This window comes from Pyrgilauda ruficollis, unplaced genomic scaffold (assembly GCF_017590135.1).
Source record: "Pyrgilauda ruficollis isolate IOZ18807 unplaced genomic scaffold, ASM1759013v1 scaffold110, whole genome shotgun sequence".
Taxonomy (NCBI): domain Eukaryota; kingdom Metazoa; phylum Chordata; class Aves; order Passeriformes; family Passeridae; genus Pyrgilauda; species Pyrgilauda ruficollis.
This window is the reverse complement of record NW_024509211.1, coordinates 1393743-1408232: the sequence shown is the minus strand read 5'-3', so window position 1 is coordinate 1408232 and position 14490 is coordinate 1393743. Positions and strand designations below refer to the sequence as shown.

General features: G+C 39.5%; 1 protein-coding gene across 6 annotated transcripts in view; it reads right to left on the bottom strand.

Moving 5' to 3' along the window:
- Window positions 1-2244: 2244 nt before the first annotated feature.
- Window positions 2245-14490, bottom strand: part of ARID4A (AT-rich interaction domain 4A) — a 47344-nt gene continuing 35098 nt past the window's right edge. For 5 of the 6 annotated variants that reach the window (XM_041476538.1, XM_041476573.1, XM_041476547.1 and 2 more), the window contains 10 exons: window positions 12671-12921; window positions 11156-11353; window positions 9970-10054; window positions 9694-9826; window positions 9467-9529; window positions 7342-8472; window positions 6637-6741; window positions 4935-5150; window positions 4565-4711; window positions 2245-4110 (listed from right to left, as the gene is read on the bottom strand). In XM_041476538.1, coding sequence (XP_041332472.1) covers window positions 4007-4110; window positions 4565-4711; window positions 4935-5150; window positions 6637-6741; window positions 7342-8472; window positions 9467-9529; window positions 9694-9826; window positions 9970-10054; window positions 11156-11353; window positions 12671-12921 — 2433 coding nt within the window. In that variant the 3' untranslated portion in view covers window positions 2245-4006. The remainder of the gene's footprint in view (window positions 4111-4564; window positions 4712-4934; window positions 5151-6636; window positions 6742-7341; window positions 8473-9466; window positions 9530-9693; window positions 9827-9969; window positions 10055-11155; window positions 11354-12670; window positions 12922-14490) is intronic. The other variant, XM_041476555.1, reaches the window with a different exon arrangement.

Sequence of the window (14490 nt, the reverse complement as noted above, 5' to 3'; positions counted from 1 at the left end):
CTGTAGCAAATAATAAAATCCCAAGACCAGAGAAGGAAAAATAACCAAGATTTCAGTGCACAATTTTTGCAAAGGGCAGGGGCACAGTGAAGTAAACAGCTCGACATACTTTTGTGAACACATTAATCTTTTATTTCAGCTGGTAAATCTGGCTCATGTCAGATTTCTTTCAAGCCATCAAGCCAAACCTGCTCTTTTCTTAAAAAGAAGACTACAGCATTTCTTAGACTTACTGCTGGTTTAGGAATTCCAGTAAATGCTGCCCAGAAAATCCATTTGGCTGCCTCAGCTATCCAAGAATATTTTTAATGGGGAAAAAAAGAACATGTTATAAAAGTATTAATTTTTAATGTAATATTCCATCTGGTTGACAAACCTGTCTGCAGAGAGAAGGCTCTCTCAGCAGTGGATTTTCTGACTGAGACACAGGAGTTGACAATCCTTAGATTCAGATTCTCTTCCCAGCTCCACATCAAAGCCATCCTGAGTAATTTTGGTAGCCATTTCTACAGGGCGCCCCCTACAAAAAAAATGAGAATATGTAACCATTTTTTAAAAAAAAAAAATCTGTCTGTTCTAATACTGCACCTTCTAAAAAATTAGATTGAAGCATGCACAAAAGCACAAACAGTGATTTAATCACCTTTTCTGCTGCTCCCTGTGAAGGTCACATACATCATCCTTCATGAAGACAAACATTTCTTTGCCCTTGTTATGCTTTTCATTCACTGATAATTGCTACTGAAAATCTGTTTAACCTCTGTCAAAACAATGACTTGTTATTATTGTTCTGACAACTCTGCTTCTCTTGCCTGATCTGTTCAAGCTGATTAAACAGGAGAAACTTTCCCAGCCACCAGCAACCTCATGGAGGAGCCAAATCCAAGCAGGGATTTAAGTGGGTGTTGCTAAACTTTCACGTTAAAAAATAAAAACTCATTAGTACAAATGTAGCTGATACACTTGATGGAAAGAAAGTGAAAACTAAAACAAGTAAGGAAATTAATCTTACCTTATGTCCTTGCATGGAAACATTCTGAGTTTTTCCATCTTTTAGATTTTTGCTAATACAAAAATAAGTTATCTGCCAGCAATCTGACAGTTCTTTGTATCAATTGCAGAAAATGAAGGAAGAGTCTGATTCTCTCACAACCTTGTTCCTTTTAACAGTGTTGGATTCCATATATATATATAATTTTTTTACCTCCTAAGGAAGATTGAAATAGCAAATATAACTTTGAGGAAAACCTGGGAAATCGGAAGGAATGAGAACAGCACAAAGGCTGCCAAAAGGATGCTTTATTTCTGCTTGGTTTCAAAAACACAATCTAATTTCTTATTTAAAAAAATCTCAATTCTGTATAATCACAATTACTGTGTCTTCAACAGGACACACTTTGAGCCAGTAAAAGACACTTTGGAATTTATATCAACAAGGCTTCAATAAGGGGATTATTGTAGAGTTAGAAATCATATTTTATTGGGGTTTCATTTTGATTTCACCTTTAACCAGGACAGCCCAATGAATCCAGCTAATTTTCTTTTCCCTGTGAAATTTTTAAACATCACAGGAAACTACTGCAACTTCTACTGAATAATCTGATGTGCTCCTTCCCAGGAAGATAAAAACCAGGAAATCAGTGACATGCTGGAGGCTTTGCCAGTGGCTTGGCAGAAAGTGCATCTTTTCCTGCAGGTTAAGTGCTCTGCCAGAGTAACACCAGCCAGTTTTGGGGCGAGCACTGCGAGGGAAGCAGGTGGGAGAGGAAGCAGGGGAGGAAGCTCTCCCTGCCAGTGGGCTGGAAGGAGTTTCCATGATCCATGGCAGCATACCTGGAGCCTTCCAAGCAGGGTTTTAAACATTCCTAAGAGACAGGAGCAGCAGCCAGCTGAGAACACACGAGGGGAACATCCAGGCCAGGGCAGCAGCTCCTCCATCCTCTGTGCCTGTTTAAGATCTCACAGTGTGCACACAGGTTAGATATCAGAGATCTGCACATGATGTCATTAATCCTGTTATTTCCCTGGATTTTAGACTGCTTCTGTAAATATTAAACATTTGACCCATGTTACTTCCTTTTAAATGAGTATTGCTTTTTATTCGTAGCTATTAGAAGATTAACAAGTAAAAGTTAGCTCTGAAAAAAGTCTTTACAGGAATTTATGGAGATTAACTTTCCTATTTAGGGTAAAGTCCAGACATTTACAAGAACAATCACTTAAATAAAAATAGAATATAAAGCCTATGTTTAAAACATGGCCTTTATTAGCGCTGTCTAGTGAGCTCCATATTTATCTTACATTGAAATAGTTCTGCTTTGCTTAAGAAAAGACAGAAAAAGTGCATTTACAAGAGTACTTTTTCTTTAATTTTCTGCGAAAATGGAAGGAATTGGAATCACAAGTTGACAAATGCTGTAAAATGAAATTTCAAGAAACATCAATTTTAGTAATGCTACGCCATCACTAGTGTTTCCTCCTGACCTTCTGCTGTGTGGAACCAGAATATCCTGATATACAGTCTAGAGCATCTATGTTATTACTCTACAGCATATTAAACACAGAAAAAGGGGCTCAGACCCCCTTTCAATGTACAAACATGAATAAAAAAATTGTTTAAAAAAATCACTTTTTATACATAATGTATATGCAAACTGCTTTAAATACATGGGTTTGGAAGAGTTATTTACAAGCTGCATCTGCCCGTGGGACAATCCACAGGCAGAGCACACACAGTTGCTTTTACTTTATTGGTGCATCTCAACTTTGGGAGATATAAATTTATTCGGCAGTACAGCAAACACAAGAACTTGTGACAAAGCATCTTAAGGGCAACCCAATAAATTTTGTTCCTCCAAACAAGGTTAAGTACTAGGACTGCCAAAGTTTCCAAATCAAGTTTTATTTTAACCCAGATGCCTGCTGGCAGATCTGTGTGGTGGAGGATGTGTAGACAGACCCACTGGAAGTACAGGTTTGGCTACTGGATAACTCCTCCTGAAGAGCCAGAACTGATAAGGATGTTTTGTCCAAAGAGTGAACTAACCTAGTTTTTTTTTCCAATTTTATTAATATTTTAAAAAATACATAAAAATACAACATCCAATGTCTGAATAAATATATTTAACAAGTTGCAAGATACCTTATTTTACACAAAAATTTCAGCTTTAGAAATCTTGTTAAATAACTTCATTGCTGTTATATATTTCATTTTTCGTCTTTTTGTAACAAAATAAAAACTCTGAAATTACATAGAAAAAAGACAAAATATTTTTGTCAAGGGATAAGATAGTCCACTGAAAACCTATTCACAATTCCACTGTAAACATTAATAAACATTAAAACATTTGCATAATTGTGTGCTCAAAAATCCTATAAAAAGTGGAAGACTTATTACAACTGTAGTTTTCAGTCAACTACACTTCCTTTCACAATTTATTTTGTCCCATTTACAGCTTTAAAACTGGGCACATTGCTGAACACATACTTTGGCAGTTCTGTATAGCAAGTGCTTCCACAAAGAGGAACTACTCACCAAGAGTTACCCACAGCTCGGTGAAAGTGCAGCAGTTACTCAGTTCTTTTGGATAATACTCTGATGTCTGCTTGGTGCACTTGCTTTTTTTTTTTTTTTAAGATCACCCTAGAACACCTGAATGCTTCATTGGACATAACTTTGCAAATTTGATAAGTGCCCTTCCTCTGTGTTAGGAAAAAAAAAAAACAACAAAACAAAACAAAAAGAAACAAACAAGAAACAAAAACAAACACAATGACAAGGATGTCACGTTGTGCCTACAAACCTTCAGTTACCAATGAGCTTAAGTTCTCTGAACAGTAAATTAAACAAAAGAAGAGGGTAGGAGGGGGGAACAGGTACAGTCCAGCAGTGGAAGTGTGTACAGGATATACTTGGCAATGTCCAACCAGTTGAGTGCTTTCTGTGGCTGAATTTCAGGGTTTATGTCCATGGCAGCGAGCTGCTGGCAAGGCAGAGAAATGTTTATCACCTGCACTCCACAGCCAGCACGTTCTGGGGAGGAGAGGATGATGAGGGGCTCATTCCAGTGTCTGAGGAAGCAGATGACATGGATGCTCCTGTATGGGACACTGAACAGACAGAACAACAGATCAGCATCAGGTTATCAAAGTACAGCCCACAAGGAAGGTTTCCTTGGTTCTCAGGTTGTGTAAAAGACATCAAAGCAGCAGCACGGGCATAAAAAACTAACAGAGATTTTTCCAATTGCTTTCCCTGATGTATTCACAGACACAGGATTAGTCTCACCCAGTTATTGAAAAGGTAACTCAGATGAGTCTAATGGAAACACTTGCACTAGGAAGTCCAAGTTTCTACCACACAGTTATAAAAGAGCCAGCAAACGTTTCTGTCAGGTTCAAATTCCAAAAAGCCACAAATATTCTTTCTAAATACATACACAAACAGATGGTAACACTTTCTTTTCTTCTAAAATACCATCAATTCAACTCAAATTGCTGTGAGTTATGCATTTCCAAACAATTTACCTCCTTGTGGGAATCATAAAACAAATCTCAACCTCACCTTCTCTGTCTTTCTTTTTCAATCGTTTCCTTCTCCTGTCTATGGTTGCTACTTCTGACTTCAAGGACATGTAGTATTTCCGTATCTCCTGGAGCTTTTCTTGTAGGAAGGAGATCCTTTCAGTGCTGCTCATATTGTCCAGTTCATCTGCAAGTGGAAAGAAAAGAAAAAATAGCTTTGTCAAGGTGATTTTAAACAAATTAATGCAGTTCTTACGAGGATGTAAGACACAGCATGGAAGATAACACATTGCTGTAACTATGCCAGAAAGGCCTACACCTAATTTAGAATCCCAAAATTTCCATGTTTTTCTTTCAGAACAAATATTCTCACCAATTCCCTGTAATCAAGTAATTTCTAGAATCCTTACTGAGCTGGAAGCTCCATTTGTACACTCTGGGTGAAGCATTCTGGTGGTGGTGCTTGTCCCTGTGCTTGTCCTTCTCTCCATCCTTGATGTGAGGAGAAACCACCCTGGCAGGGGAGCGGGAAATCTTCTGGGGTTTGGATGCATTGATGTGTTTGACAGGAGTACATTTACTGGAACTGTCCAGGACAGGGAGATCTTCACTGTCACTGCTTTGTCCTGCAGGAAAAAGAATTAATTTGGACTTAAAATCTCCACCTTGACATTTAAAAAATTGTGGTTATAGTAAAGAAAACAATTAAAAAAACCCTGCTGCTTCTTGCTTAGAAGATCACAAAACACACCCAAGGAATAATGATCTCAGATTCCATGGATAACCTCATCAGACACAACATGCACTGAACTCTCAAGTGTAATAATCATAATTGATGCAGGAGAATTCAAGGGCTGACTAGTTCTAGAGAAAAATTAATAGCCGAACTTCTGTACAGAAATAATAAACAAACATACCAAAACTAGAATATTAAAGCACTGATAAACTGTCTTACATCACCTATTTTAGCTTTCTAATATAAAGCAGACACTAAAACCCCTTTCTTGAAGATTAACCCTGTAGTACTGTGGGTAGGTAGCACATGATTGTATTTAGTTATCAAACTGCTTTACGCATCTAAAGGAACAGTTCTGAAAAATTACTAAAACAACAGAAGTTCAACATGTAACAGAAAATTTTTAGCTCATATATTCAAATATTTTAGATTCCCACAATAACTGCCAAGTTCTCCACAGGCATGTTAAAAATATCTGAATAGTGTATGTCAGATAATTAGTATTTTAGTTGATATTTAAAAATGTAACAGTGTTGCCACAAAGCCAAAACCACTGATTCAATCATACAATGATTGTCAAAAATTCTGTGACAAGACAAGAGGGAATGTCCTTGAGCTGAAGGAGGGCAGGGATAGATGGGATATTAGACAGAAATTCTTTATTATAAAGATGGTGAGGCTCTGGCACAGGGTGCCCACAGAAGCTGTGGCTGCCCCTGGATCCCTGGCAGTGTTCCAGGCCAGGCTGGATGGGGCTTGGAGCAATCTGGGACAGTGGAAGGTGTCCCTGCCCATGGCAGGGGTTTGGAACAAGATGATTTTTTAAGGTCTTTTCCAACCCAAACCACTCTGTGATTCTCTGAAAAATGAGCTACAGAAACACAAAAATTCAGATTTCCATAGCAAGTTATAAAATAGTCAGATGCTTGAGAGAAAAACTAGACAAGATTCCTTTGGATGAAAAGCTTTTCTTTAGCATCCAACATTTTTCTGTATTTCAAAAATACTTTTTTTTTTTCCCCCAGGAGAAACACCTGTTTTAAGACTTTAAATGTGCCCTCTGCCAAATTCATAACCAATCCAATATTTAAAAATCAGCATAATGGTAAATACATACTAGCTGCTAATATGAATAATAATTTAGACATTTTTCCTAAGTAAGTAATACAAAACAGGCAAGAGATTTCCCAGTTGCACTACAAAGCTCAAAACTCCTCCCCAGCTTATCACCAATAATATCACAATGAATAAAAATGAAAAACCTTGAGAGGGAAGCCTCATCCACTGGAAACTGTTTGTAACATGAGAACAGTAGGTTTTTACACATATTTACAGACCAGGATAACCTTCCCCCTCCTCTCCCTGCAGGAATATACCTGTTCCATTCTTTTCATTTTTGGCTGCAGCACTGGTTCGCTTTGGAGTTCGCTTTTGCTTTTTTGCCAGCGTTCCACTATTGCTGTCACTGGGTCTTTTTTGACCTATGAGGGAAGGGGAAAAAAAAAATCAAAACTAAAATATAAGACACCTCATATACTTTTGCTACTAAAAAGCTCTTTTTAAAAGCAACAAAGAAATTAAAAACCAGACAGGCTGAGAGAGTTCACAGCCTGGAGAATGGGAAGCTCTGTGGAGAACTTAGAGACCCTTCCAGGGTCTAAAGGGGCTCCAGGAGAGCTGGAGGGGGAATTGGCACAATGGCCTGGAGTGACAGGACAAGGGGGAATGGCTTCCCACTGCAAGAGGGCAGGGTTAGATGGGATATTGGGATGGAATTCTTCCCTGTGAGGGTGCTGAGGCCCTGGCACAGGGTGCCCAGAGATGCTGTGGCTGCCCTTCCCTAGAAGTGCTCAAGGACAGGCTGTATGGAGCTTGGAGCAACCTGGGATAGTGGAAGGTGTCCCTGCCCATGGAAGGGGACTGGAACAAGATGGGCTTTGAGGTTCCCTCTAACCCAAACCACTCTATGAATCTATAACCAGCAGACAAAACAGAGCAGCAACTTTTAGCCAAGTGACACCAGCCTCAAGCCGCCTTCAGCAAGGATCAGAGCTGGAGTGACTCCTCCAGGACACACTCACCTTTCTCTCCCGTCTCCCTCTCCTGCCCGGCCATGCTGCAATTGCTCGACGTGGTGCTGGCTTCGAATCCATTGGCAGACTCACTCTCACAGAGCCCTTCCTGAGACTCTTCTGCCACACTGTCCACCTCGATGGTCATGTCACTCTCGCTCTTGATGCTGCGGGACTCGTCCTGGCTGAGGGCCAGAGGAGAGGCCACCGGGAAGCTCGAGGGGACGCCGGGAGCTAAGGCAGAGGGGGCAGAGTTGGAAGCATTGGGGTCTGGCTTTTCTGCTATTGTGTCTTCAGTGCTGCTCTTCTCCTTCTCATCCAAGTCATCCAGGTCTACTTCATGGCACAGCAAGGTTTCAGGGCCAATCTGAGGCATTGTGTCATCCTCATCTTTCAAGGGAACGCTCTCGTTGGCTTCAGCCGGCCGTTGGAAGCTGTCATTCCTCAGCTCCGGACCGTGCGGAACCGACTCTGCCACCAGGGACGGCATCTCCTCGTTTTCAGTTCTGAGGGACTCCTCAGCATTCAGCCCTCTACATTCCTCTGCTCCACTACATTCATTGGTCCTCTCTTCAGATACAATATTTGGCACTTCCATCTCGCTCTCCCGCCGATTTCTCTTCTCAGGTGATGCCTGATCCAAAGTTTTCCTTTTCAAAAGTTTCTTATCTTTTGTGGAGGGCTCTGTTTCACTTTCAGTAGTGCTGGAAATGTCTTTACAGTCCAAGGAAGACACATCTAACCTTTCAGGTTCTGTAAGAGATTCATTTGTCACCTCTTCCTGGCTTCCTGGTGCAATCTTTGCATTCTCCAACGAGGGATCTTTTGTCTTGCTCCTTCTCCCTTTTCCCTTAGGTGATTTTTCAACCTCTCTTTTGATTTCTTCCATTTGATCCGTTTTATTTCCAAAAATTTGAACAATTTGTTCACTTTCCTCAACTTCCAGTTTCAGTGTTTCTAGTGGCTGTACTTGAGTCCTGTCGTTTTCCTTCAGCACATGAGAAATCTTTGGGTTTTCCTCATCCAGCTTCTCATCACGGAGTTTTTCATTTTTTTCCAGTTCTGAAGTTTCTGGAGAAAATTCTTCATTCAAATTCTTTTCAGATGACTCATCTGCTTCACTGTCAGATGTGCCAGAGTCTAAAAAAATTTTAAAAAGAAGCAAATAGCACCCTAAATAATTAATTGCACCATGACTTTTTATTTGAACCTCACAAAAACCCTGCTTTCAGTAATCTATGGTGTAAACATCAGTTTACAGTAATAAACTTTAAAAACCCTGCATTACTCAACACACTTGCTATATTTCTTATTTTTACCTAAAATTTCTATGAAACTGCAATAGTGATGGTGCTGTCAGGGTTCAGGAAGCATCTGGATGATGCTCTTAACTCAGGTGATTTAGTTGAAGTCCATGATTCTTCTACTATTTCCCAAATAAGCCAATACAAATGAATTACACTTTATTGCAGCAAAAATAGATTTATCGATTCCCCTGATCCCATGGATATTGCATCTCCCATGTGATACTGCAAAACCAAAAAAACATTTCTCCCCTCCATGCAGAGAAGAAAAAACAACCCAAACCCAAAAATAAAAACCTTCTAAATCCCAATATGGACATTTCATTGCTGAACTACTGTACAAATGATGCACCACATAAAGGGCAAGCATTAGTACATTACCAGGAGATTACTCAGGGATCTGTACTAAAAGGAGACAGTGATTTCACTTCAGTTCTTGTTCAGAGAGGCTTAGAAACACCAAAGATGTGCTGCCATTTGTGTATAATTAACAGCTCTGCTGGATGATGGAGTATTGAGGTTGAGGACTTAATTAGCACAATAAAGACTATCATTATAGCACTGGATTTGGTCTGCTCAGGACTGAAAGGCTCTGGCTGAAGAACACGGGATGACTTGCACAGTCACTGCTCTTCTGTGAGCAAGCTGTGCTCCTCAGCAGTGTCAGCTCAACTGCTTACTCAACAAAATTTACAAGGAGAAAGGAAAAAAAAAAAAAAAAAAAAAACCAACCAAAAAAAGGTTAATAAAAACCCAAAAAAACCCCAAACTTGTTTTCAAAAAGGTACTGAAAAAGCCTCCAAAGCATACACAGGGCTGAGATCACTCACCGTTTGATCCTCTATCAGAATCAAACATTCCTGAGCTACGTCTGGTCTGCCTGCGAGGTGTTGCTAAAATTAAAATCGAAAGAATTAATTGGCGCGGAGCAGAAGGAGCGCCCGGCCGGGCGGTGCCGCCCCGGGGGCGGAGCGGGAGCTCCGGGCTCGCTCGCAGCCCGGGCTCCAGCGGGGTGCAGTGAGCACGGCTGCCCCTGCACCTCCGGAGCCGCATTTACCTTCGCTGCTCGGCGTTTTGGGGAGGCTGCAGGACGTGTTGGATGGGAGAGTGGATTTCAGAGGGGGCCGCCCACGCTTGGATTTTTGTTTCTCCTCATCCTTCTTCTCATCCTTCTCACCATCTTCTTTATTCTGCAGGGGAAACAGTGCATTTTTATTAATGTTTCACTACTGATTATCAAATCTTTTGCTCTATTAAAAACTAAACTGTGGCCTGAATAACTTTTTTTTTTTTTTTAAATACAGTACTACAACAAACTTATTGAAATCATTACTTTAGTTTTTTTCTTCTGTTTTCTCTTTGGTCCTCCTTTTTCCACTGGCCAGATAATCCGATCAGCTTTCACCCATTCATCATACCTGAAAGGGAAGGAAATCATGCTGTTATCACTACACATAAAAATATTGTTTGAATATGAGGAGTAAAATACTTTAATTACACAAAATATTTATTAATGAAGTAGGAAAAGGCCAACACCAGGTTGGATGGGGCTCAGAGCACCGTGGGATGGTGGAAGGTGTCCCTGCCTATGGCAGGAGGGTGGAATGAGAAAGGGTTTCCTTTCCAGCCCAAACCATTCCATGACAGCAGAGCATGTATTTACAACTCATGCAGTATTCTGGCCTTAGAAAGTTGAATGACATTTCTAGTCCATAAAAAAACCTCATGGAATGAAGAGAATGAAGGTACAAACTTCCCTGTGTCTCACTGGAACACTCAGGGGACTGAGTCAGCTCTAAAGTGTCAGTTATTCCACATCAGACAGTTTTCACCACACCATACCTCAGCAGCAAAATGTACCTTTTTTTTTTTTTAAATTATGGCAACAAACTGGGTGAGATTCTGAGAAGCACAAACACACTGATGCTCCTCAAAATCTCCTAAAGGTATTAATAGGGTAAAGGGAACCTGTAAATATTTGGAGAATATTGCCACACTCAAACTTCATGTTGCCACATAAAGCAATTTGCTTATGGATTTGGAATACCACATGTTATATACCAGAAGTATATAAAGTACTATAAAGACTGGCTGCCAGAGAAGCATTTTTACAATCCCAGTTAACACTCAATACAAGAATATATTTTATTGCCAAAATTCCAGTGCTTAATACACTTAGTTGTAAATATCTTCACCATTATCAATGGCTCCCTTAAAGGAAAGTTTGCTAGTGCTAACACTGACAGACACAATAAGTATCAGGGATACTCCTAGAAGGGGTGAGGATCACTAAGGCAGATGGACACTTGGAAAAATACAAGTATATTCTGACATTTCACTGCAACACCATGAACAAAATCACCAACACTGAAAAGTGAAGAAGTCAGAGTCTGTTATGTTGATAATTCAACATGCAGCCACGTCACTGACCATCTCTCACTTGATTTCCTTAAAAACAAAAATTTCTTGTGCAAATAAGCCTTTGAACATAGAAATGAAAGGCAATTTGTTATCCTCACCTTACATTCCAACCATAGTAATGAACTAAGTATAAAACCTCTCCATCATCAATCTCTGTGCTTTTAATACTGGCTTCATAAATTTTTTGAGTCTTTCCACGTCCATATTTTACTTTCACTTTGGTTCCAGTCAGGCAGGGTTCTGTGTCCTCCTCATCCTCTTCACCTTCTGATTCTCCTTTGTTCTCAATTTCTTCCCTGCAGTAAAATGTATTTAAAATGCTCACCAATTAGTCACAATCACATTATAAAATTTAGAGAGTAGTCAAGGTAGAAAAAGGCTGCAACAAAAAAAGAAATTAATTTTCTGCACCCTGTCCTGTCTCTGAAGCTTGCTCAGCAACAGATTTTTTAAATCAAGAACAGAACTTAGGGAGAATAGGGCTAAGTGCCAAAAACATCTAGAAAGTTTTATTAAAATTTAAACACAATTTATAAAGCATACAACTACCTTAAAGCTTAAAGATTATTTTTGAAATTAATATTTTGATAATACAAAGAGGAATAAAAGTTAACTCAGTGTGTGTCTCCCAAACAACATAGGAAGAAAACTTCAGTTTCTGAAATATTTAATTTTGACACATTATTTATTAAAAAAAAGGTATTTTTACAATTGGCTTAACATGCTACAGTTTATTAACTGCACATGAGTTTGAATTGCCATCACAGTGATCCTCTCATGGACACAAACACCATTCCACTGGAAAAAAACCTGATCACAAAAGTGTTCAGCCAAGCTTAAAAGAGTCTGCACAGCTCTTTATTAGATACATCCACCTCTCATTACACCTTTAGCTGCTCTTTAAATATTATACTCAAACACATTTTGAAGAACTACAATCAAACCTATTTTTAGCTATAATTCCTTCCCTATTTAAGGGACAATTTAGCATAATTTAGAAGTTACTCTGCAAAAAAGTCAGCAAGTAATAAAATACTAAAAAGGACTATGGGTTTGCTTTTAATGAAATAGATTTGTTGGCCTTCAGTGAAAGATCAATTATATTGTGGCAAGCAACTCAGAGGACAAGTAACACCCACACAGCTTAAAGAAAACTTTGCTGCTTTGATCATCTGACACACAGTAAAAAAAAGGAGCCTGCAGCTTCACCAGCCATCAGCAAACCCTTAAAGCACAGGAGAAGAGGGATTTGCCATTTCTGTTTCAACTGCCCAGGGAAGTGTCCCCAAGCTGTTCCCACCCTCACAGCACCTGGCAGACTCACAGCCTGGTCAGCTTGGTGTCTGGAGGTATTGGTGTGATAAAACACCAACACAGCCTTGGCAAGTAAAGTGACAGTGAAAAATACAGCCTGGCATCGAGCACAAAAAGATGCTTCTAGAAAGTACAGCAGGCTCTACAAGCCTGAAATAAAATGTTCCATTCCCTGCCTGAGTGAATAAGGCTTCTGATTTTCACACTCCAGTAAGATCAAGTCTGTGTCCTCCTGCCTGGAAAACAGCTCAATCATGGCACAGAGAAACTCAAAGAAGGTGATACAAGTTAGTGCTTACCTCTCCCTCTGCCTCTCTTCCTCTTCATCTGACTCTTTATCAGAATCCTCCTGTTTTTTAATTTTCTTCTCTTTTTGCTTTGGTGTGATTTTCTTCCCTAGAGGAGTTTCATTTTCTTTCTTTTCTGCATTCTCAGGTGTTTCCTCTACATCTTTGTTTTCTTTGTTACTGTCTTTTAATTTGTCTTGGGTTTTATCCTCTTCACCATCTTTTTTAGCAGGGGCTGCATCACGGGCAAGTCTTCTTCGTCCCTGGAACAGAAATAAAATCAGTGTAAGGACTCCTGTCCCCTGCTTTCTTATAAGCTCTCCAAACCCTAGCAAAAAGTGAGACATGCAACTCCTGTACAGAAGAAAGGCTGGAGATGACAAAATTGTGCAAAATATTCTAAAATAGTAAAATTAAAACTAAGTTTTTATATCTGCTTCATTTGGAATAATAAGGATGAGTTTCTGATTAACTGATGGAAGATTTCAGGACATTTGTTTGGACCTGTAGTGTTTATTACTCTGACAGAAAGGGCCAAAATGTCTTGTTCACCTACAGCAGTATCATTATTTGGAGTGCTTGTATAGGAATATTGAGGGGAGGCTCCTTCAGTCCTGTCCACAGTCACCTGTGGACATCAAGGGCAAAAATTTGTCAGCTTTCAAAAAACTCTGAATATCCCATTTTTAAAAGGCACCTTGAGTACTCAAGGCAGTTGCTGCCTGGGACTATCTGCAACTGATTCTTAGAGATCTAGCACAGGATTATAATTTGATTTATTAGAAGTCTCTTGATAGGATCGTTGCTTTTTATTCAGAACAAAGAGCCAATTATTAAAAAGACAATTCTTACATTTCTTTATCCTTCTTTTGAGTGTTCTCAAAAAGAAAAACAAACTTAAATGAACAAACTAAGAACAAAGCTAATGTCATGTCAGGAAGTTCACTGAGGCTGATGCAGCTTGGAACAACCACTTTCATTTAAACAGAAATATAATACATAATAGAAGTCTCAACCTGTGTTTACACCATGTCCTTTCATCTATTAATCCATAAGGCCATATGTTTGCTTGAAAAGCTGCTTTGCAAGAAGGACTCCAACAGAATGACATTTCAGTCAAACAGAATCTTTAGAACTTGAACAATTTAAAAGCAGCAATTGTTGTCCTTCAGTAATCATACTCTATTGAAGAACACAAAATGTTCTTTTAATGTAATTAAATGAGTGCTACACTCATATTCCAACACCTTTAAAGTACTGTCTGTATTCCTCATGGTGTTCAGTATCCTCCAGCTGATGTGGCACTGATCTGATCTATGCAGCTACTAACACAACGCTCACCTCTACAGCATTTATAGACAAATGAAGGCTAAACTTAATTGTTCCTCCCTCTACTTTTGTCTATATACTCTTAATATTTGAGTGTTTCTTCTATCAGAAGAGAAACTGTGGTAAAAACCAGCTCAGAGAAATGGGTCTTCCTTTGATTCTTGATGCATAGCAGGTTTTTGATATTCCTGTTTCTTGCCAGAAGGCTCCAGTTCCATGTGCCTGTGGAAACCCTCCCCCACAACCAAGACTGTCCTGCTGTGTTTCACTGTTCTGATGAGAACAGCTCCAAGCCATCCCTGAACCAGAGCACATCCAACTGAGCCTGAGCAAATCCCATGCAAGGTGTGGAATACGAAGGAATAATCAAACCTGACTCTGTGTCCAGGTAGAACATAATTAACAATTAACACTCACAGAACTCCACACTTGTGCAAGTGCAACAATTCTAATGTGCAGCTGCTCCACAGGGAAAACTCATGATGGAAACTGTTCACTACACA